Below are 25,200 nucleotides of genomic sequence, written 5' to 3'. Positions count from 1 at the left end.
GATATCATGTCATCCCCCCCTCATCCACACACACACACACACACACACACACACACACACACACACACACACACACCACCCATCCACCCCGCTTCCCATACATCCAGGGACTGCAACTTCACCATCCCCAGCGTAGGCTAACAGCAGGAACAGCACATCCAGCTGTTTGCCTCATGACCAACACCAGCACCAACACCAGCATTGCACAAACACATACAGACAGAGGAAACAGGGAGTCCTCCTAATAGGACAGCCCTTTACCAGCTAATAGGGGAAGCAACCGAGAGGCATTAATCATGTTTCAGCCTATACTGTAGTCCTGTCAAAGAGTGAACGTGATGAAGAGAAAAGTAAATATGCATCAGGAAAGAAAGGAAGAAAGCGTTTTCCCTTTGATTTGACAGAAGGTGTGTTGAGCATTAAGTGTACCCCTGGAAACTAAAGCCTTGCCTCAAGCATTGATGTTATTACAGAACAGGAGCGACACTGGAAACCAGAGGGGGTCTTTTTCTCTCTCTGACCAGAATAGACTGTAAAAGCTTTGAACACACTGACACTGTGCAACACTTCACTGTTTTCTTTCCTGGTTTGTTTCCACTTCACAGGAATGAAGGAAACACTGGCAACAGTGACCATGACAAACACCTGGATGTCAGAGCTACAACACAGTCGAAAAAGTGGTGCGTACCCCCCCATCCCCCAGCCACTTTGTCCCATCTCCTCCGGGACAGAGTAAACATCAGGATGGCTAAAATTAAGCATAGAAATAAAACCTCCTGCTTTTAAAAAAAGAGAACTATTTTTAGGCTCTTTAGTGTACCCCCCCACACATAAACTGGCCTTGACCCCTTTCTGGAGAACCACAAAGTTCTAGTTCCCACATGTTCACTGCCAGAAGGGACCAGGAAGAAGTTGTGACAAAGCCCACGTCCCAAAACGTTTGCATAACTTCTAAGACATCAACAAAACTCCTCTCTCACTCATGTTTGCCCAAAAATAAATTATTTACAGATGCATACACCATTGTGGAATTACACACTCTCTCAATTTCACATTCAGAGTCAATAAGTGGTTTCAGTAAGCTGATGATTATACAAATATCTGATGGTGGTGACTCAAACTTTGGTAATTTAGCCAGATGGCATAATCACATTATTCACAAAAATTAACTCAGTGACACATTACCTTAAAAACAACAACAACAACAACAACAAAATGCCTATGCTACACTACTTTCGACTTACCAGAGATATATTTGATTACAGTACAAATTCAAAATAGAGCTTAGCGAGCACCAATTCCTTTCACACGCCACTGGAACCACACCTGCTACACCTTCTTCCCTGCAGGAGAAACATGATACACAGCACTCCTTAACTGCCACACTGCACTGCCACTTCGTCTGAGCTGGGCTGGGCTGGGCTGCTGGCATCACGAGTGGCTGCTGCCATCCTGGCCCGTCAGCAACAAGAGAGAAACGCTCCTGCACAAACTAGCTGCTCCATTGTGGTATTGTTTTTCACGGGGTGGAGCGCCAGGCAGGGTCAGACACCAGAAAAAAGGGCAGCTACCTTCCTGTGCCGCACCTCTGGAGTCCCTCAGGGACCAGTGCATGGACCCGAGCTAAAAAGCTGGGACGTGAACTTTTAGATGTTTTATAATAACCGAGCTGACGCAATGCCCACATCAAAGCAACAATGTGGGTTGTACTGCGCCAAGAAGCCGTGCAGCTGGAATTTTAAAGTTCAGCTGGCACACACCAAATCACTGATGCCTGTTGTTATCTTCTCAATCATCAGCCATTTAATCAGAATCAGTGCCACAGCGACATACTCAGACGTTCTCAGCCAAGTGCAAACAGAGGGCCATTGCTGCAAGGACTTTCATCACATCCCCAACCTCTTCACAAAGCCAGACAGCGATCTGAACAGTGCAGAGCAGTGAGGCTTTCCAGGGCTTAAGCCCCTGTCAGACATCCTCAAAAAGGAATTATGAAACACAAGGGCTACATGCAGGGAAACGCCAAGCCCAAGGAATCAATTGGTAAAGTCGCTACAAAAAAAACCCCTTTATTTTGGATATGTGACAGGCTGCTTACAGCATCAGCACTTTTGTTAAAGCTTCTCCTCCTCTTGGCACCAAGTACATTTCCGCTCAGGCTTTAAACAGAGAGTGGTGGTGAACTGGGGTTTGCCGATAAATCCAGCACAGATCAAAATCATCCCTATCTAGCAGACAAAGGACATAGCATATGTCTAGAGTGAAAGCGTGCTTGTAATCTCCAGGCGTTATGTTTAAAAAGTGGTAGAAGTTACACATCGCTTGTCTTTCAGCATACATAGATTTAAACCCGATTACATCAGTGTTCCCTTTGCAAAACGTTACAACCAGAGAACTAGGCAACCAGAGGTGAATCTCCCTTTGCTGAAAGTGCGGCAAAAAAAACAGAAAAAGATTTTAATTGAAAAAAGCCAGGATACCACTGCCAGAGATCACCACAACATATGCTAAAGGAATCTGACAGAACCCTGCGCCAAATGTAGGGGAACCTCATGAAAGGCTCCGTCCTTGGACATTAACAGGCCCATATTTTTTCTTCAGTGGAAAAGGGGCTTTTGTTGGACAGCAGGAACACAAAGTATCTTCAAGCCCACACAGAAGGCCAGAGAACACAAACTGTACTCTTTGGACAAAGCCACAGGCTGATCCTTTAGATCGGTCCAGGTTGTTTGCTTTGCTTTTTTCTGTGTCTCAGCCAGAGTGGCACATTTCGTATTCAGGACATAGCCGTACCGGCCAGAGTAGAGGGGCTGCAGAGGAGATGTGAACAGGAGTTCAAACTAAGTCAAGGTCAAATGCACCGTTAGAAGACACCTACTACATCATGAAGCAGATCAGAGAATACTGTATTCAAGATTGTACTCAGATTTTATAAAGAAGGAAGGGTAACAGGTTCAGCATGTGATTCAGATAAAATACAAAAGCCACTGGAAATTCTGCCCAAAAAGCCTTCTGCTGAGAGCCAAAGCACACCGTGTCATGGTTAAAGAAACATTCGGGCCTAAGAGTGATGACATAAATAACACACTTGCCAGATTCATTTTTGAGCCTGCTTCTCTTTCCTTGGCTGTTCCACTGCGAGAGGTAGAGCAGCCCTCCCCCTCCACCCCCTAAATCTACCAGCTGACAATGGAACAGATCAAGTATAAACCTGCCAGATGTGAGCCAGACCTGGGCCAGACCTGGGCCGAAACCCGACCACCGTCTGGACATCACCATCCCCCCGTCCCAAGGCTGCCCGTGAAGGTACAACAGCAGCGGCAGGGACACGGCATGTACCAGCATTATCATAACATGGTTTAATCATTAGCCCGAACAAGGTCAGTGTTGCCCGGGGTTTCAATTTCAGCAACACGAAATAAACACACTAGAGCACCTGGTGCAAATTTCCAGAGCCTGCCATAAAGGTGAGGTTTCGCTTCCATTTCATATAATGTGCGAGGCAGAAACACGAATGCATCACAGCAGAGAGGATATGGGGGAAGGATAAAACTCTGCTTATTGATGTTGGATTACCTGAGTATATAGTAAAGTGCTTGAGAAAACAAGTGTGTGTCAGTGGTGCTGAGAAGCAGGAAGGTTCTGGAACTCACTGGAAACAATCCAAGTGCTGAGACCTTCACAGAAACAAATCAGTTGCAAAACAAAAGACTGTGAGACTGTTAAACTGCTAGGAGTAAGGTGAATACCCACTGACATGTACGCAGTCTTATGTTTAAAACATGAAAACTTATGTATGAAATAAATCCTAGTTAGGAGACACCATGTGGTTAAAATGCATGCTGTGTATCAAAATCAAATCATGTGATATTTACACATTTTTAAGTTGCTCCAAATAAACTTCTTCTGAGTCCATGGACTCAGTTTCAAACAAGGTAAATAAAGTGTCTATACATTTAGAAATGCAGGCATTTCACGTAACCTTGCCAACAATGCAATTCTACCGCCCTCGTGAATCTACTGTGCTGCTGAATCCTGGACAGATGTTACAGAACATTGTGTGGTTGGAACAGTCACTTTGTGTCACTGCTCACTCATCCCCCCAAAACACACACACACACACACACACAACAACAACAACAAACATAAAAGAGAAAACACACAAACAGTTAATTCATCCTCATATCGATTACACACACTGCCTGTTAGTCCATCCATCTCTGAGTCACAGCGCTGGTTTTTGGGGGCTGTTTGTGGGACTACTGCCAACTTCATTTCCTGTGTCTGCAGCCTCAATCCCTCCTCAAAACCCAGAGGGGACTCACTCTTTTCCTTCTCCCACCACTTGAGAGGCGCCCATCAGTGTGAACTGACTGACTGTGATGTGTCTGAAAAAGTAATAGTGATAGTAATAGATGTGAGGGCCTTTGCCTATCAAGGCGTGAGGAGTGTCCCGATTGGGCCAAGAACAGTAAATTCTCCCTCATTCTGAATAAACTTGACCTATGGAACTCCGTGATGCTATGGCAACACAGACTTCCTCTGTTCCTGAAACAATAATCCTGCCCTGAACACCATGTTGTGTCCTTTGCGGAACTGATACGGCGAAGGTAAAAACTGAGAGATTACGTTAACGCACCTAGCTTGGTGCTACAACTAGGATTCCAGGCAAAACTAACTAAAACTAAACTGCTAATGGAATGCGAAACAAACAACCAGCAAAGTTAGACAAAATACTGGCCACTTTTATAATGATTTAGAAATCTGTGCAATTTAGGGGCCTACACTGTGGTTGATGTGTCGCCACAAAAAAAAGGGGAAGGTAGGCTTGTACAAGTGGGGAGGCCTCATTCTTTTCCGGGTTAGACCAAAAAAAACTCCACGGTAGTGATCGTGGCTCTCTTGTTTGGCAGGGGTGGGCTGACTCTCTTTCACATCTCGCCCTCTGAGAATAATGTTTGGGAACATGGATCCACCCGTATTGGCTCAGCAAACACACAGACATAAATCAGCCCGCTGAGCTAACACCTGTAGCCAGCGCTCTTATCTACAGGCGCCCTTACAAGCCGCTGTGTTCCAACCTCAGTTTGCACAGAGCATGGTTGCCCTACTTTTTCAACATCAACAAGCAAGAGTGGAAAATACACTGTGGGGAAAAAAAGGGGAACACATCTGAAACAGAGAACTGCATTGGCGCCCTGTTATAAACTAATGCCACTGACACTAGTTCAAGTTTACCAGAGACGTAGGGCTTTCTTTAATAGCGTAACCGAGGACTGATCTTAGAGAATAGTTTCAAAATAGTTCCCAAAGAGTATGCAAAAGAATTTTACGGATTAGGCTACTTCCTCAACCCAGACTACATAAGCAATGCCCTATTAGTACATTATATTACGGTAAGACATGCAGTCACAGGAACAGACAGAGAAATACCTGCATACTAATACTAAAGCGGAAATTGTATTCCCCTCTATCTATCTGTCCATTTGTGACATGTGCTAAGTGGAATGTTGGAGTTACAGTACCTCCTAGGAGGGCTCAGTACGTTTAAATTTCATAACACGGTCCCACTGCTGAAATTTGCACATGTTGAACCCACCTTGCCTGTGCTCAAACACACACACACACACACACAGAGGGAGAGGGAGAGGGGGAGGGAGAGAGAGAGAGAAATCCATATTTTACCAACCTGTCTGGATGTAGATGTCCTGTAATGACATACATACAGGCTATTGATTGACTATATTTTGCCTTCATACTTTTTAATTCTATAATTAGTGACTACTTTACCAAACTGTTTCTCTCAACAAGTGTGTCATAAGCGGAGAGAAGTACGCGAATTCGAGTAACTGAATCCTAAAGGTGACGAGCATAGTTTGGCAGGCCTTACTGCCAACAAGCTTACTGAATGCGTTCGTAAATCATGAGAGTACTTTACCATGTCATATTTTAATCTTTCAAGAATGTGTCAAACTAATGCGCAAGAACAAAACTGCAAACACACGCGTTTTTCACTGATGGCGACAAACTGGCTGTCCTCCAGGTGATATGAGCATGATAATACCACCTACACGTAACCATGCTTCCCACAGCCAACACCCTTCACGCGCAGGTACCCTTACTTCATCATCCAGTTAGACTGATTAACAATAGGCTATTAGCTGTCCCAGTGTTAATTGCTGATTGAACTACAAAACAATGATAGCTGATGTAGCTGATGAACGAGATGATTCAGTTCATGATTTGCACCTTGTCGCACACGACATGGCTTGCAATATTCTTGTAGTGCCAGGATTCTACAGCCAACAACGCACACCTTGATAACTGAAAGCAACATGGTGACAAGGATGAGCTGGTGAAACCTTTTCCGCATTCCTGACAAAACACTTATCCTGCTCTTCTTTTCATTCTCCCAAGTACAAACTGTCATTACCGTCCGCATGCGTCTAAGAAATTCTGAGTGAATCCTAGACTGACGCAGATCAGATAATATACGCGCCCACTCTATTAAGACATCTCCATTTGAATGACAATTACATGAAAGGGAATTAAAATGATCTTACCATTGTAACACTACTATGTGGAGTTCAAAAGATCAAAATCGGTGCTGCTCCGTGTCATCTGCCAAACTTCACCGAACTTCATGGAACTAAGAAACTTCCGCTTCCGGACAAAGTATAAAGTAACATAACAAGGGCGAGTCTGTCTGGAAAACAGAGAGAACTCCTCCAAAACTTTGACCGCCCTGAAACCTGCTGGAGAAAAAGATAAAGTGCAACAACACAACGGACCAAATGCAGACATTTTCCAGCTACAAAGTACAGCCCATGCCCCAAAGTCAGGGCATCATCATAGTATGAAAGAAATTTTGAAAGCGATTACGAAGAGCGTGCTAAATAAGAAGGATAACAATTCACAGGTGACTTAATAGAATATAAGACTACGTTCAGAGCATCATTCCGTTTGAGACACAAATGTTTTCTGCAAGAGGTGATCAGTGAAATAATAGAATAGCATAGATTTAAAAAGTAAGATTTCTGATGAAACAGACCTGTCCACGTAGCCCTCACGAACCAAAACTCTCCTCAGTGTTATTACATATAATCATATAGAACTATGAGTTTGAGTGCAGATGTTGTGCATGAAGTTATTTGGTCATACGTGCAGTCTGCATATCACAATTGCAGTGTTATGATTTCACCACACGAAGGCGCCATCGGAGGTGTATGCCATATTTCTGGGAATTTCTGGGAAAACAGCCTCCAGACACTTCCAAAATAATTTCGTACTCTTTTCAAAATAACATTTGTTCTAAGTTTTCAGTATTATTTTCTATGTTGTCATGTTATATGATTATCTGAGATGATTATCATAAATATAAGACAAGTTCGTGGTTGCAAAATTATTCATTAGTGCAAAATGATTTAGAACGCAGCATATTCATATTCCTTGTGGTGTACGGGATGTTATTGGCACTTATTTTCTTACTTCACGCCTGTATTTAATTTCAGCTTCAAACCAGAGATCGTTGCAAAACAGATGGAGCTTGTGTGTTCATGACAATATTCCAATAGTTCCCATGAGGGCGCAAAGCAAGGTGATAAATGGCTCATTATATTGCTTTAACTATGGAGAGGGATAGTCTTAAACAATGGGTATGCATGGGTATTTAAAATATCTTCACATACTTGTGTTTTCATCTTTCTTTCGAAGTTAAAATGGAGGCTAGCCAAGATTAATACAAAGAGATGGGGTAGCTGTGTCATTTTCTGGCTGCCAACATCTGTGGGCAAGCTCTCGTGGATACTTTCCCAAGGTATCCTAGCCTAGACTGGCAAAAAGAGGAAATTAAACATTACCATAGTTTAATCAAACTGGGCCATATAGGCTATAGGTCCTACATCTGAGAATATCAGATATCAGAGGAAAACTTTAAAATATGTCTATATTTTTAAATGTATAAGTTTAGTTTAAAGTTTTTACATTGTTTAATGATTTGTTTACAACAACCTCATGGTTAACATGTATTAAACCAAACGAGTGATATGGGTTAGCGTTACAAACACGACCTATATATTTTACTTCACTTGTTTTGTGTAACTGCTGTTTCTTATAGAGGGAAACAGTTTTCGCTTTTTGTGTACTTTTTGTCTTGTTGCAAACAAAAAAAGCGACACATTTGTGACACGTTTCATTTTAACATATATACATCTTTCATCTCTATATATACTTAACTAATTCAAGCACATGTGTCGTACCTTTTCATCTAAATGCAATGAGTTCCTTGGGGACAGTTGTAACGTGTCGGGCAACTGTTGTGACAGTTGACGGAGACAATCGTAACATACCAGTTTGAAAGGATAAAGTACAATTTACTGAAACTGCATTCATTATTTAAAACAAAACAATGTTGGATAAGGGTTTTTTGCCGTCTCTACAGCGTTTGTTTTCAAAATGTCAGTGAGATTACCAGTCACGTTTACGCAAAACTGACTGGCCTATTTCGCTTGCTGGTTGCAACAGATTGCAATGGATTTTACAACTGTCCTCAGATAATTGAAATATAACACATTGTATGCAGCTAATAATTATACTAGCATCTAGTTCGGATTTAAAAAAAAAAAACGATTTCTGTCTAATCTTTTGACTGAGATTGAGGCACAAGATGACATTTTGAACATAGCATCCTTGTACCATCACACGAGTCTATCTATGAGTTTCATCGCATTACGTTCGACACGAGTTAAGAAATGAAGCAATTTACAACTGTCCCCGCCAACCAGGTGTCCCTAGCTATATCGCTTGTGATTATGTGTGCGATAGGCCTCATAAGTAGAAACCAGTGATAGTTTGCCAGTAAACACCGAAGCCACAAGATGGCGCTAGTGTAAACGAAAAAAAAGGCAATGACCAGTGCTCTATAGTGCGGGACTTCTCGGAGTATAGGCCGTTGTTGAAATACTTTAAACTGTACTTTCGGGGTGAACTTTTCGTTTAAGAACTAGGCTAAAGTGCTTCAGGGCCAGTTCGTTCAAAACAAAACTCTGACTCTTGTTTAATCAACCCATCGCTGCGTCTCCAAATGTGGCAGTATTAACCGTACAAAAGTTCCAACTCCCAAAGGACCAAAATCACAGCTTCCACCACGCCGTGATTGTAATTTTGAGATATGAGTAGCTCAGTAGCTGAGAAAACAGCGTGTCGATCCCATATATTTTCGATCATGTTGCACACAATAGGCTACAAAATACCTGGTATTCCACATTATTTCATCTGGGCAATTACAACAGCTGGAAGTAGACTAATACTAATAATGATTCATCAATAACAATATAATGATTTTCAGTCGCAGTGACAACAAAAAATAAACATTATTATTATTTTATTCTTTTTTTTTGTGGTGGTGTTCGTTGGTGTTTTAGTTACTCGATATCATAATCAGTGAGCCAGTAGCCTATATATGCTGTATAGGTTGGACAGGCTCGTAGATGCAGCAGGTGGTCTTACCTGCAATACAAATTCGGATTTGCTGAAGGGGGCTCCTTTAATATGAACCCTGTATTCCGCTCGGAGCCGCAGCTGGGTTATGAGCCAAAAATTAACGTCTGTACCTCTGTTCTAGCGTGATTTATTGCGCCAAAATACCAAAGAACTAATCAGCAGTGTAACTAATTAATACAAATCTGCATTTTTGCATATGCAATTAGTGCGGTGGGAGCGCAATGAAACTGGAAGTTGAATTCGTTCAATAAAGGAGCCCACCGAAGCGCACACACATTGCTTTTAGGTACAGAAAAGCCGCTAAGGGGAAAAGCGCTATTTGATGAGGTACAGGAAATGAAAGGTCAGGTCATTAATATTTAAATGACACCTACATGTTTTTATGCTTAACTACAGTGCATACAGTGTTGTTCATTAACATCAAAATAAAATGTAATGTTCTTCGTTTTCTGTATCTCAGACCAGAGTGGTTTAGGACCGGTTTTGTCAGACTTAAGCGTAACCTCATAACAAATATTCTCCTAAACCTTTATTGAAGTCATGACAAAGATAGTGCCCTATTCAGTTTTCTCCCAAAACATATTTTACATGTGTTTCAAAACACAAGCGTGTTTAGGAGTTGGGTCTCAATAAGCACTTTTCTTTAAACGGATTTTGGCTACACTGTATCGTCTATACGCCGCATTTGTTCCACTGACTGAGAGGTGTATACAGATTGAACAGAAAAGACTGAAAAATGTATTTTCCCTTGGGAGTTGCTGTCGGTGGTGCTGAACTGGCTTTCTTCGCTCCACGGTTTACATGGTAACGGGTAACGGAGAAGTAGGGCCAAGTAAACACCCCCCCGCCTACGGCAGCAGCGTGTGGACTTTCGACCAAGGCAACTAGTCGATTTATGAGGAATACTAGTAGCTCTCTGTCGGTGGATGGAGGCTTAGAGTTACTGTGGGCACTTCACTGTTACCTGGTTATCAAATATCGACCCAGCTCCACGTCTTTGCGCTGCGCCATTAACAGATGTCAGGTGTAGATAAATCAGAAGTTCGCAAACAGAGCAAATGAAATATTTGTCACGCATCACCAAGCACCCACATATAGACCTACCTGTACGGTAAAAGTCCACATGTTGTTACCATTATTACTTTGGAAATTCGTTTTTTCTTTCCTTGAGACAGCAGGGACATTTGTGCTTATTTTGTTGTGCCTATGAAAAGGTCAACATGTAGAATTGCACATAGGAACGTTAAAATAAAATGATTGTATAACTGTTCTAGATTTATAGTTTGTTTTCGGCTTCATGACAGTTTTGTGGATAGCAGATGCTTATTATCATAACATAAAGCAACAAGAAAAAACATTGAGTGTTCACAGATAACAATTAACTTTCAACAAGTATGCACAACCACCTATAATTGTTTCCCTATCGTGGAAATTCATGTGGTCAGTAGTTTGACCATTGTGTCTCATTTGCTTCGTTGACTGTTCAACGGTCATCATGTCCATTTTTTCCATAGGATTATATTAAATTGAATAGAAAACAGCAGATTTTGGACGTTGGATCAGGTTAGTGAGCCGTGAAACAGGCTTTTGTTAGCGCGCGTGCAACTCGCGTGCCGACCAGCAGCTTGAAAAGAAAGGACTCATTATGAGGGTCTCGCGCCAGACTCCACAACTACTATTTACAATATATCACCCTCAGTGAAAAAATAAGACGCGACACGAAGATAACTCTTTCCAGCATACTTCATAGCCTACCAACACAGGGCCTGTACCTTCAACATGACCTGTCAGTCATGTGGAAAATTAAAAAAGTCAAAGAAAATACTTACAGAAATGTTATTTTTGTTGTTGAATATTTCTTTAAATGACTATTCTATTCTTATTTTGTGGTGCATTAAAAACGACACGCCAACACAGCAGTAACAATATAATTTAGGAGCGTGATCATGCTAAATATTTTCTCCTGGACACAGCTCCATCTGATCATTAATTATTACTAAGAAAAGCTGCTCGACGATTATGAGACTAATTTATGATTCCCAATAAAGAATAATCCAAATAAAGACAAGGAAACACGTGTTCAATGGGATGGGCGAGAGAGATGGTCGTGATTGAATGTGTCCTATGCTTGAAAGGGTTAATTCATCCTGCGGGTACAAACAGGTCCACGGAGTCTCTAACTGGCGACAGATGGCCACTTTCTTTTGGCCACAAAGGGATGGAATACGGAGCTCTGGCGAATACAAATGGAAGATGTCACGTGACGCTTGGGGCCGTTTTCCTGACGTAGTTGGCCATATGGCGCGTGCCGAGGAAAGAGGTGGGGTTTGCTGCCAGTCATTGGTGCAAGGGTTTTAGCAGTAGCCATAGATATACATGTTCATCTCTCAGCATCAGCTGCAGCCGTATATAACTGGAGCATCCCTCGCACAGGCACAGTCCATTTCTACAACCTTGCACACCAAGAAGGGTATGAAACTATCATAACAAGACATTCAGCAAAAACAGGTATCTATGAGTCCCACTAAGTTTAGTATTGTTTTTGTTTATATGCAATTTGTTTGCGTACTAGAAACCGAAAGCATTGGGAATTGTGAATTTTAAAAAGTACACATTTGCTATTTACTTGTAGTGACAGAGACAGATGCTGCTTGTGACAGGTGATGTCGGGGAGCGCCTGTTAACGGATTTCTAAAAATGATTTCAGAATATGATTGTCTTCGAATTTTGATTTAGGAGTTGTTCTGATTTAATTGTCTTCAGAGTCTTTAGAGTTGTTTCATTGCACTTTAGAACCACCTTTTTATTTAGTGTCTATATACTAACATTGAAACCTCTCAGTTGTTTTTATTTGTTTTGTGGTTTAACATGAAATAACTGTAAATGGTGCAGTTCGTTCACCTGTTAATTGTTATGCCTCCTCGAGATGCATTTGAGTTGCTAAGAGTGTTATCGATTTATATTCCGATTACTGCGTTACATAACAGCATTGACAGTCAGCAGTGATGATTTATTACAGCCTACAGGTGATATTTTGGTTTGCGTGGCACGACTGAGTATTGTTCGTCTCTGTTTGCATGTTGAGACAACCCTGATTGTCATACTTACAATTACTTTTTTTGTTCTTTCAAACAGTATTCGATCATGACCAAGTCACATACTGAGGAGAGCATGATGCTGGAGTCACAGAATACAGCCAACTGGACAGACGAGTGTCATAGCTCCCAAGACGAACACGACATGGAAAAGAAAAATGATACCATGCATAAAGATATGGATGAAGAAGATGACGACTTTGACGATGAAGAACTCGCCAGATTGGAGGCAGAGGATGACGAGGAAGATGAGGAGGAGGAAGAAGATGGAGATGACACTAAACCCAAAAGACGCGGACCGAAAAAGAAGAAAATGACAAAAGCTCGACTTCAGAGGTTTAAACTCAGGCGCATGAAGGCGAACGCGCGGGAAAGGAACCGTATGCACGGACTCAATGATGCCCTTGAGGGCTTGCGTAAAGTTGTGCCATGTTACTCCAAAACCCAGAAGCTGTCAAAGATTGAGACTTTGCGTTTGGCGAAAAACTACATTTGGGCTCTCTCTGAGATTCTGAGATCTGGCAAAAGCCCGGATTTGATGTCCTTCGTGCAGGCCCTATGCAAGGGTTTGTCACAACCTACCACGAATTTGGTGGCGGGCTGTCTCCAGCTGAACCCCAGAACTTTCCTCCCCGAACAGAGCCAGGAAATTCCCCCTCATATGCAAACAGCAAGTGCTTCCTTCACTGCACACCCCTACTCTTACCAGACACCCGGTCTTCCTAGCCCTCCTTATGGTACAATGGACAGCTCCCACATATTTCATGTCAAACCACACGCGTATGGAAGTGCGCTGGAGCCGTTCTTTGAAACCCCCCTGACAGACTGCACTAGTCCGTCATTTGACGGACCGCTTAGCCCACCTCTGAGTGTGAACGGGAACTTTTCCTTCAAACATGAGCCTTCGTCTGAGTTCGAAAAGAACTACGCCTTTACCATGCACTATCAAGCGGCAGGTCTGGCGGGACCGCAAGGGCATGCCTCGCTCTACGCAAGCTCTGCACAGCGGTGTGACATACCGATGGAAAACATTATGTCCTACGAGGGTCATTCTCACCACGAGAGAGTCATGAATGCCCAGCTAAATGCTATATTTCACGATTCATGAATCAACTGAAACTTTGCAACAGACTTTGATTATTAAGCGTTGAGGTGCTCGGGTGTACCTCGGCGCGAAAGCGCAACAACACTATATGCTTAATCTTATGTATGTATGTATTTATTGTTGTTACTGCCTTTAGGAGAAGTGAGGATGCATATTCTCTTTCACCTTATGTATTGTATTCGATAGCGCTTCTACATTGTGGTCACGGGAGGATAGGTGTGACCTTATTCAGAATGTGTTAATTATCCATGTTACAAAATCACAAGCAATAATTTGGAAACTATGCAATTTTTAAACAAGATACTGGGCCAATTATGAAAATTAATAGAGATTTCTATATTTTTCAACCTGCATTTTACTACTTATCTATCCCATGCTGAATTATTTTGTTGTGATTTTGTATAGAATTGTCAATTAATTTTTATAAAGTCGAGTTCCTACATCATTCCAACCATCTCCATGTCAATGTTTTATAAAATAGAGTTATCTCATGTTTATACGAAACAGTAATTATTCTAGTTATTATACAGTGTAACCAGCAGGCAAGTGCTTAAGAATCTGTTATGTTGCCTTAGCAATTATTTACTGTAAACCATGCAAAATTGCACAATTATGATCGTTTCTCTCCCTAACAGTGTTGTGTTTTCCTAACAATCAAGAATGCTTAATCATTCGAGAGAAAACTGACAAATGAGTTGGGAGTCGCGACAGTCGCCCACATAATTGGTGTTGGAAGGGTTTTGCTGATGTACATAAAACGTTTGACTATCATCTGAAAAATGCATCCTCTGTAAAATCTAAACAAGGGACTGTCATAACAGAACGATAATAAACAATCACCCTGCATTCATACTCAATCCTTTCCTCTGGTTGCTAATCAGTACGACATATATCATTCTTGACCATCCCTCCTCCCTTTGCGCAGTAGATGTGTTGCATGTGCGCCTGCAGTCCAAAAAAGCGTGGTTCCGTCTGGATTTGTGCTGTACTTATGTTTGTAAAAATGTAGAGTGATGTATTGCTGCAGCATTCAAAGTTTGGTTGAAGACCTTTAAGTATCCTCCAGCGTGGTTCTAGTTCCAGTGGGATTATTGTATTTATGTTGATCTCATGGAGCGCACTCAATGATTTGTAGAATAAAGTGAATGAGTATGATTTTGCTATTGTTCAATGCATTAAATATTTTACTACTTATATTGAATGCTGAGTATTATCTATAGTTCAACATTTACTATCTGGTTTGGTTTGTACAATCGACAAGTTGATCAGCCATTTAGGCTTGCTAGCTCACAGGGATTTAGTAAAGTCCTCTTGTAGGTCTACAAACTGTGTAAAGAATATTGGCCTATACAGTGTTTGAGCTGTCAGACTTTTTGGAGTCTTGGCTGGTTAATATTGACACAAGTCGTAAGAGATTTTATTTATTTTAAGCGGGATCCGTTGAATCGTTAACAGCATGGCCAGATTTCAATTAGTGGCATTTCGTTCTTTTTCTCTCCGTGCACTTGGATCAAGACAGGCACCTCTTCAGGGTCCTTCATACTTTGTTCTTCAAGACTTAATGCACTGTATCGGATCTTGAATCACAAAAAGGGTATTGTGAATAAAAACACGGAGCCTTTGGCTGAGAAATCACATTTTCCAATTAGCCAAAACTTGTGCTGTTTACACAGTGCATTGGCCTACTTACATCACTTGTCACACATGGCTTATTTACATCGCACAAAATTCTAATTGTTTTCTAAAAGTTTTTTTTTTTTTACAGTTTTACTTTTTGTTGGATGATCTGAACGCATTCCGATGTTATAAGCCATTTCACGCATAGAGGGTTTCATATGGAATCTCATTGGATGACATTAAGAAACACATGGTCACAATCTGTTAATTGTCATCAATAAGAAGTAGAAAATATGACAAAGAAACTGGGTGCAGCGTTAACATGTATCAGGCTACACGGAAACCGGGAATCCAGAAAGTCTATGATTGATGTACATGAACGCCTGAAGGACAGAACTAAAGATTTTCTGCCATACCACGAATTGCTGCAGTCAGTCAATGGGCATTCTCGTGCCACTATCTTTTATGCAAAGTGAGAGAGGCACAGATGTTACTTCTGCAGGGGAGGTTTTAATTTATGAAAATGATCTTTTTTATGCATGAACACTCACTGCATAAACCTACATCTAACCCAATGGGCTAACAACAAAACTCACGTCAAGGCTGTAGCATGGATATTCTGCAGGTTAATTTCTATTGAAGCAGTTTAAGAGCAATGATCACCTCGCTAATACAAATGATCAAGAACTTTTATGAAAGCAGTAGAAGAGCTTGTGCAGAGAATCAACCAGAACAAGCAAATTGTCTCTCAGTACAGCAATTTGTATTTTTTAATCGGAAGACTTCTGAGATTTAACACTGAAGTGTGTGTGTGTGTGGGTGAACTTATTTTTTTTAGGATCGAGTGTGACTAATGCACCAACAATAATTGCCTGCCCAGATGAATGTATTAGTGTATTTTAATTTTAACTGCATAATAACAAGTTATGTTTAATCCGAGCTGAAGACATTAACACCGACACCAGAAGGGTTATAAGGCAAAGACGTGTTTTGGCGTCCCTGCCTTATAGGAACTGTCCAAGGTGCTACTAAAACACCTCCCACTTTAACGCCGCCCCCCAGTTGAGAAGTTACTGTTTGATAAAGTGATTTATATATTCTCCGCAAGTACATCTATGTTAGAACATTGCTACTCCACATAGGCCTAGGAAATTGACAACTAATTGTTGAAATGGAGGCTTAGAAACACACCATTATGTTGTTGAAAAAAATCATAAACTGCACAATCGGGTAATATTATCAGACTTTTTACAGTTTTACAGACAAGCAAAATGGATAGTGGATAGTCAGATGCACTTCTGTCAGTGTACGTTTACCAAAAAGGGTGTTCAGAACAGACAGCTATTGTGAAAAGTAACCGGCGCGTGACCACAATAAGGTACGCTCCGCGGGGGCGCGCGCCACTGAGGGAGTCCAAGCGTGCCGCAAAGACCACATAGGCTACGAAATCCCAGCAAGCGGGAGCGCGCTTACTCTACAATTACCACACCGAGTCGAACTCCGAAACTTTGCCGTAAATAGAGAAGTAATGTTCGAAACTCCACGGAAATCGAACAACGTGCGAGGAGTCTGGTCAGAGAGCCAGGAAGAGTTACACGAAATGCAACCGGTGTCTGCCGTAGACACAAGCAGCCGTGCTAAGAAGAAGAAGAAAAAGAAGAAGCCACAACCAGGCGGTAAACGCTCCGTTTCTGCCCCTCAGTTAAGCACCGAGGCGCTCCCTGAAACTGTTAGCTCCGAAAGTCTACAAGGCGAATGCACTCTAAATAACAATGACGAACCGATAGTTAGGGGGATATTTCAAATAGGGAAACGGAGCTATGATGTAGTTCTAACTGTATCGCGGGTTACATGGACTCCCATCCAGCCTGAGACCCCTACAGGTGAGCCGCGTAGTGTTTTCTCTGTTTCCATGACAATTAGCTTCTGTTCCTGCTTTTCTTTCTCCGAACCTGTGGGGCGGCCGCATTTCACTCCAAACATGGGCCAAGCAGGGCATGGCCCACTTGTTGGAAATAAACGAACTCTTTGCTAAATACAATCTACAACCCTGGAAGTACATGCGTCAAAAGACGCTATCGCTAGGTGTGACTGTAAATTAGCCAGTGGTACAGCAGGGATTAAGGATCCTTAGCCCGTGTTTACATGTAGAAATAGAAATGGTGGCCAACCATTACCTTAGAAGTAGGTTATGCCCTGTCATGTTTTTTTTCTGTGTCAGCATAACACGGTTGCAACCAATCAGAAAGATAAAATAGATAGATAATTGAGAAATTAATTTATGACCACCATCGTTTATTCAGTAGGCCATTGATGCATACACAATGTTCAATCTTTTTATAAATGAGCAAATAACACTAGGACTATAACTGAAATGGTTGTGGGTGTGATTTGCTTGGAGAAGCTCGCAATTATTATTACTATATATTATATATATATTAATATATATATATATTTTACAGACATTATCATTGAATCATAAGGCATGTGGTCATACAGATTTTCACACAGGCTGTATCATAGCATCCAAAGACTAAAAGGTTATGTTGAAAAAAAATGGAAAATGTTAGTGATGCCAAAAAGTCCTGTGTGACAGATGTGCTGGTAATAGACCCCGGTCCACTGTTGTGACCACCTAAAGTAGGGCATCTGCTAGTCTTGTAGACAGTTAGCAAATGTCCAAGTAAATGATACTCAAAAACTACCATCTGCATCACTGCACAAGGAAGATAAGCATATGACTTCCTTTTCAGAGGGTAGTCTTTGCAATATGCCAGTGCACTCACTGATGAAGGTAACAAAGCATGTGTTGCTTTTTAAACTGGTGGGCATTTTGACACACTTTGATTTAATAGCCAAATTAAAGCCATGCATTGGCAAACTCCAAACTTTCAAGTTTTTCTACTTATAAACTTAGATATTATTATCAGTATCAATACACTGACTGGCTGCCTATCTTTGGTTTGACTTTGATTTCTTTCCTTCCACTGTATGCCAGGAAAGTCGCTCATTTGCTTTTACTGCCACCCAGGGAAAAAAAAAATTAATGGGTGCATTATGGTTGATCATGAAGTGAAACCGTTTCATCAATAACGAGGAGAAAGAGAGAATGAAGCGTTTTGATTTGCGTCCAGGAGTTTAAAGGGAAAGCATGTATCTCTTCGTGATGTTGTTGTTTTTGAACAGGGCCTTCAAAAGCCCCAGCAGTGCCTGGTGCAAGAGGGGTTCCATTTTGCTTAAGCTTTATAGACAGTACTTTTTTATCTGTGATCCAAGCTAATGTTATTAAGCCAGCACTCTCATTACACAGAAAGCAGCCATCTAATAACCCCCTATGGCCTTTACCAAATGCTATCATGAAACTGCCAAAAAATGACACACCAGTGCTGATATGCTGGGATGCTTTATTTGATGCTTTGTGATTCTGTTCAGCCTGTGGATAGCGGATCAAAACATCTCCCTCTTTATTCTTCCCTAGAATCGTCAGTGAATTGGACAATGACTCTCAGCACTTTGCAGTATTGTGTCATTAAATGGCAAAAAACGGCTGTGCTAATTTGCTAAAGAGGGCATTTCAAAATTGCCACACAAGTCTGATAAAAAATTTCAAATGACACATTTCATGAAATCTTTCTCTGTTGTTCTCACGGCATGGTGTGAAATGCTACAGCACCTCAGAACAAACGTCCCACTGTGGGCGTACTTCTGTGCTGGTGTCTTGTCAGTTTATTGTTTTGTTTACAGTTGAGCGTCAGTGTCTCTCATCAATGGCCTGAGCACACAAAGCACAGAGCTGCCTCCTCTTGTTCTGAACTCATTGACTTGGTTTCTTACTTCCCACTGAGTGTCATTGCTCTGCGCTGCCGTCTGTGCGTCTCAATGATATAAGCACCTTCAGTCTGCACTGTGTGCAGATGTGATTATCCCCTTGCTGTTTGGTGTTCTGTGGTTTCATGGTTATACAGTTGACTTGATGTTGTATTTACACTATGAAACACTAGAGTAGCTGGATATGTTTTTCAATTCAATTCAATTCAATTCAATTCAATTTTATTTCTAAAGTGCCAAAACAATGAAATGGTCTCTAGGCGCTTTACAGAGCCCAGGGCCTGGGTTTTTGGTCATATCTTGAGAGTTCATTGCTGAAGAGCAGTGGGGAGATGGTGATGGTGTAGCCTATGTAAGTGCATGTATAGTGGGAGATATCTTAGGCTCCGTCCTTGGTTTGTTTACTGTATCGACATGGAATTTGTGGATGGAAAAGTAGTGAGCTGGATTAAAATGCTATTTTTATGACTGTAATCTTTACATACACATTAATGCACTGGGGGATTTTATGTCTGTGACCTCCTTTTTTTTAATTAGTGTGAATATTCAGAATAGATGACTGCTGGGTGGGTCATTTAACTGTTAGTGAAAATGTGCTTCTTTTTCTCTTTGGCCTGGGGTCTTGAACAGTGCACACTGATTGTGTTTATGTAGACAAATATTATTTTTTACATTTGACATAATCTAACCTATGTTTGTTCACCGTTTGAGATCAATATCATTTCTGTAAAGGGAATCATGTTTAGTTGATGGTGTTGAATTTAGTTTAAACAGGAAATATTTCTGGGCTGTTTTCCTTGAAAAAATCAAAACACAGCATCTAGGAATAGGGTCTCTGCCTGCTTAAATGTGATGATCAAAATAAATTATATCTGTACTATGCGAGAAATGGACTGGGCATTTTAGGCAGTTTTAGGAGTGCTTTGAAGTTTTAGCGACCTGGTTTTTCTGGAACTCTGAGGAATATTGTTGACCACTGAGGTCAGTTCAGCTCCTCTGCCTTCTCATCTCTGCCACTGGGCTGACTAGCCTGTCCTCAGATTTCTGCCTCTGATTGCCCCGCAGAGGTCTTTTCGTGGTCTTTTCCATCTTTTCGTGTCTTGGGACAAAGAAGCGAAAGGCAAATATTTTAGAAAAAACTTTCTCCAAATCTGAAGCCTGGAGGAGATTTTAAATGAGGCTAAATGCAGTGCAGATGCTACATGAAGTTATACAGTGAGGAAACACAAACATCACACGTAACTCGGAATAAATGAGCATTCTTTTGTCATTACATCAGTCTAGGCATTTTGTGATTATCATCTCTCTCTCTCTTTCTCTCTTTTTTTCTCTCTCTCTCTCTCTCTCTCTCTCTCTATCTCTCTCTCTGTTAGTCTAAAAGTGTCTTCCCCAGTCTCTGATTCTGCGCCTGTCCTCTCCCCTCTCTTCCAGGCCACAGTAAACAGACAGAGACATTTGACTGACAAAGCAAGGTGTCATTAGCATCCTCAGCCCTCATTATGCCAAGTCATGCACCGTTCATTCAGGAACACCTGAGACTCTGGTCTAAAGCACACTGGGGCAGGTGTACGATAGTAATTAAAAGCAGTGGAGGAAAATGGACTCCACACCATGATTGGATTGCATATTATGAGAATCTATACTCAGGAGAAAGAAAAATATTCGTTATTGCTTTTCAAGTTCCCATCTTGAGATTTAAATTGATTTTAGAGGATATTTATAACTGTAGCACGTAAAAAGAACAAATATCTCAACACAGCCAGCTTAATATCTTTGTTTACTTCCAAAGAAGACAAACATGTAAAGAGCATATTGACCTTAGAATGGAAATACCCAACCAAAACAAACACGCCTATACCATAATTGGCTCATAAAATCAACAGGATTGTTTAAATGAAGAGAACAAAGAACTGTATTTATTCTGCTATTTACAACTGTAAAACCTAATCAGTTGTAATGGCTCAGTGAACAGTCTTTCCCCCCCTCTCCAGCAAAGGCTCAAAATGTGTGACCCAGCTATATTACGAATGGGATATACAGTGTCACAGTCTAATTGCACACGAGGAGCAAACATACGCCGTCGTCCCCTTTGTTTGCTTCCCGGGGGCCAGAAGATGGCAATATAAAAATGTAAATATTGGGTTTTGGTGTTGTCTGTGTCTGGACACGCAGGCCTCCGAAGGCACAGGTGGAAAATATGGTCTCAGGCGCCACGCTGGGAACCACATGGCCCCACACAACATGGGGGCAAAGAGCGGCGCGCAGGCCTGGCACGGGCCTCGATCTGGACTTGGACACTTGTCAACGCACGGTATTAGTTTCATCTGCAAAAAAAAGAGGGGGCGGGGGGGGGGGCTCCACGCAACCTCCAACAACAATGGGAAGAGCCGATATGAGACAAAGAGGTTTTTTTTTGTTAAAAGCATTAAATGCCCCCCATTTTGTCCTAATGAGGTCACAGAGCATAGCTTGCATCAGCACTTCAGTGTGCTAGTGTTTGAAATGGGCCTGCAGAAAGTAGTGAGAGAAAGAGAAGGAAATGAAATATTCCAAGAAGCCCACTCACACACACACGCAAACATACAGTAATCCTTTTAAATGCATATTCCAGTGTGGTTTCTGTCAGTGAATATTTCACCTTGTTTTCCTGGAAAAATCCACTATTGAACGATGCCTGTCTGCGTGTGCATATTAGATTACATGTGCTGGAGATGGGTGTAGAATTGATTCCTTTTGTCCATACATTACTTGCATGTTGACATGCCGACGGCGACAGGCCCCCCTGCCTCACCGCAGGCAGGCAGGCAGGAGGAGTGCTGAGAGGAAGCTTGTATCCATCTGGAAGCAATAAAGTTTTCTAGGAGAGTGCACAGTTTTATTTAATCTCCCCGCGTCTCACTGTGACCCATATGAGGGGCTGTGCCCGTCATGTCATCTTAAATCAGAGTCATTTTCGCCAAGCAAAAAAAAAAAAAAAAAAAACACTTGGCAGGATAGAGGGGGACACTATATGCATAGGAGCCATTGAGATCTGTTAACACATCAACACCTTTACAGTCACATAAATAATTCTTTATTTATTTATCTATAATCAATGATACATGCTAAAGTGCTAAAATGATCATTTAATAAAAACTCTTTGATTCAGATAGCAGTACCTTAATATACCTTTTAGTGGACCATATTAAAACAAAGCAGGTGCATGCAGTTGTTCATTGGACAGGATAGGACCTCATTAAAATGTGCCTTTATGTGTAGCTGAAGCAAACACTGCACTGCATCACGAGTAACATTATATACAGCTCTAATCTTTATGAAGAAGCTTTATAAGCGGGGGGTTGGACTCAGTGCATGCACTGGATGTATGAACTTGTCAGTGACTGAGATAAGATCCCAGGAGATTGCAGGTTTATCGAGAGACAGACTGTGGAGTGGTCTCAGTGTCATTTGACCTGGTGTGCTACCAGACCAGTCATATTGATCCGGCCCATAGTGGCCCATCTAGAGCAATGACCTAGAGCATATGGCCCATCTTACATCTGAGCCGCCGTGCCCTCGAGCGAACACACACACACACACAAACACAGATACACCACCAGCAGAGAGTGCACCCCCCCCAACCCCCCATGATCCCATAGTCCACTCATCCTGTATGGATTGAGAACTTGAAAACAATACCCCTGAAGAAGAAAAGGCAGTGAACAACAGAGACTAAGATGTCTGCTGGGAGGAAGACTTAGTCTGAGTTGTTTACCAGTCCTCAGCATGCGCTAAGCACCGCTCTTGGTCGCCTGACCCGTGTCAACACTTTGATGACAAGTACTGTACTTAGAGGATGTGAAAGGACAGGGATTAACAATGCTGGCAACCAAATGGCCTTTATTGCACCTCCTGACAACAGCCTTTCTCCGAAATGAGCTAGCAGCTCTGATGCTAAGGAGCTGTAAACAAACAAGGGGCGGGCGTGTGATTGGTGGAAAATGACTGAGTAACTCTCTTGTGCATCATCATGGCCCACGTCAATGGAATATTGATTATATAACCTGCTGTGGATTCCTTCCATGTAGCTCCCCGTGGCTAAGTGGACATGAGTGATTATGCCTTTTAAAACAGCTCTGGCACCAGAAGTAGTAAGCAGTTAATTATATAGGTAGTACAAATAGAACAGACAACATATACTGTACATACGAAAAACACACTATACAAGCAAATTGTGTTGATTCATACCAAAACATTTACCAAACTATAATAAAGCACACACCCTGGAATGTAGTGTAATTCCCTCTCATATCATACATCATTATATCGTGAGATTGTTATTGACTTTGAAGAGCCGAGCGGAATTGTTAAAACTACAGCGTGGCATGTGTTGCTGTTGCCTGCACTCTCCTTTTTTAATTTCCTGCTTTGTGCTAAGCCCATTTTAACCAAACTGTTACTCCTCCTAATTGGGGGTTGAATACTAAATAGTCAGTGCCAAGGGCTCAGACACAGACGGATCCAGCCCGGGTTACCCTCACAAGAGCTGAGCCTGCAAAAAAAAAGAGAAGCAGCTTGTTGTAGTTGTAGTTGTAGTTGTAGTTGTGGTGTTTGGAGACACTGAATGAAAAGCGGTTGCTGTGAAAGCGTGAACATGTGCAGAAAACGGCAGCACAATTAGCATCAAGCAGATAAGTCCCTCTGTAATCCTGTTTACGGTTTGCATCAGACAGATGTGCCAAGATTGATTCAGACAGGGCGCCAGCTTACTGTAATGTAGCAGGGGAGGGGCCCTACCTCTCTCTCTCTCTCTCTCTCTCTCCCTCTCTCTCCCTTTTCCTCTTCATCTTTCTATTTTGCCACCCCCCTCCCTCACACACTCTCTCTCTTCCACCCACTCTTCCCCCTCTCTTCTCTTTCTCTCTTCATCCATCTCTTTGCTTCTCTGTCTATCACTCTTTCCACCTCTCTCTTCATCACCCCCCCCCCCCCCTCTCTCTCTCTCTCTCTCTCTCTTTCTCTGTCTCTCGTGCTGTGGTCCAAATCTATGGCCACACGCCCTCTGTGTCCTCTTCCTGTGAATCATCCTGAACAGGGGCCAGTTTTGTCATTCGACCACAGACAGCTCTGCCGGAAGAGATTAGCTTCATTCCCTCTAATTAAATTGACTGTTTGGGGGTATCTGTGGGTATACGTGTTTGTGTGTATATGTGTGTTTGTGTGTGTGTGAGAGAGAGTGTATTTGTGCGTGTGTGTGTAGATAAGTTTGCGTGTCTGTTGGTGTGTGTAGTTGTGCGAGAGACACAAAGGCAGTGCTGCAAAGTTGACCAAATAGAGTGATGCTGCTGCTGCTGCTGCTACTGCTGCTGCTGCGTGAGGTCTGTGGTGGAGCGGCAGGCTGAGTGTGAACAGATGGCGGTGGGTGTCCTGTGCAGTAATGTGAGAGGGTAGTTAATGTTCTGAAACACAGAGGTGCGGCTGGGGCTCGGCTAATGAAGAAAGGGTTTCACATGAGGAGACGCAAACACATTTAGGCTGACGCAGAGACAGAGGGATGGCAGCAGGGAAGGAGGGATGCAGACAGACAGACAGACAGACAGACAGACAGACAGACAGACAGACAGACATCTTGGAGGTTGCATCTGCAGGAGGAGAGCCCAGTTGGGCTGAATCAGAGCTTGTCTGATGACTGTCACCATTTGTAGCTAGGGGTTGAGAAAGGGTCAACACATCAGAAGGATGCTGATATGAAGGGAAGGATAGGTCATATATGAGTGCTCTAATATATATATATATATATATATATAATATAAATATACATTCCACCCATCAAAGGATGTAAAGGAGATGTGAATGTGAATACGAATACGAATGTGTGTGCATGTCTTCCCTCAATAACACCAAATACTTTCAGCAGGAAAAATAATACAGATAAATTCAACCTTCATGACAGAACATGTTTTTATTTGTGCTCTTGAAATGAGATGGATTTTTTTGTGAGGGGGAAACAGTTCATGAGCCTTCTTGCTTGATGAGTGTTTCGATGGAAAAGCACTTCAAGAGTTATAGAGAAAG

The 25,200-nt window shown here is 42.0% G+C and overlaps 3 protein-coding genes across 6 annotated transcripts in view; 2 read left to right on the top strand and 1 right to left on the bottom strand.

The window, feature by feature from the left end:
• Positions 1–6,767, bottom strand: part of itprid2 (ITPR interacting domain containing 2) — a 29,394-nt gene extending 22,627 nt beyond the window's left edge. Inside the window, exon 1 of one of the 3 annotated variants that reach the window (XM_031586339.2) lies at positions 6,564–6,767. The gene's annotated coding sequence lies outside the window, so the exon portion shown is untranslated. Of the gene's footprint in view, positions 1–5,689; positions 5,949–6,563 lie in introns of those variants that run through there. The other 2 variants (XM_012833946.3, XM_031586350.2) reach the window with 2 other exon arrangements.
• Positions 6,768–11,865: 5,098 nt separating this feature from the next.
• Positions 11,866–14,895, top strand: neurod1 (neuronal differentiation 1). The gene is made up of 2 exons (XM_012833997.3): positions 11,866–12,009; positions 12,637–14,895. Exon 2 carries the CDS (start codon positions 12,646–12,648, stop codon positions 13,702–13,704), a length of 1,059 nt encoding a protein of 352 aa, XP_012689451.2. The 5' UTR covers positions 11,866–12,009; positions 12,637–12,645; the 3' UTR covers positions 13,705–14,895.
• A 99-nt stretch (positions 14,896–14,994) lies between these two features.
• cerkl (ceramide kinase-like) overlaps positions 14,995–25,200 on the top strand; it is a 43,470-nt gene continuing 33,264 nt past the window's right edge. For both annotated transcript variants that reach the window (XM_031586317.2, XM_031586312.2), the window contains exon 1: positions 14,995–17,201. In XM_031586317.2, coding sequence (XP_031442177.1) covers positions 16,847–17,201 — 355 coding nt within the window. In that variant the 5' untranslated portion in view covers positions 14,995–16,846. The remainder of the gene's footprint in view (positions 17,202–25,200) is intronic.

This window comes from Clupea harengus, chromosome 2 (assembly GCF_900700415.2).
Source record: "Clupea harengus chromosome 2, Ch_v2.0.2, whole genome shotgun sequence".
NCBI lineage: Eukaryota > Metazoa > Chordata > Actinopteri > Clupeiformes > Clupeidae > Clupea > Clupea harengus.
The sequence above is the reverse complement of the archived record's forward strand: the minus strand, read 5'-3'. Positions and strand labels throughout refer to the sequence as shown.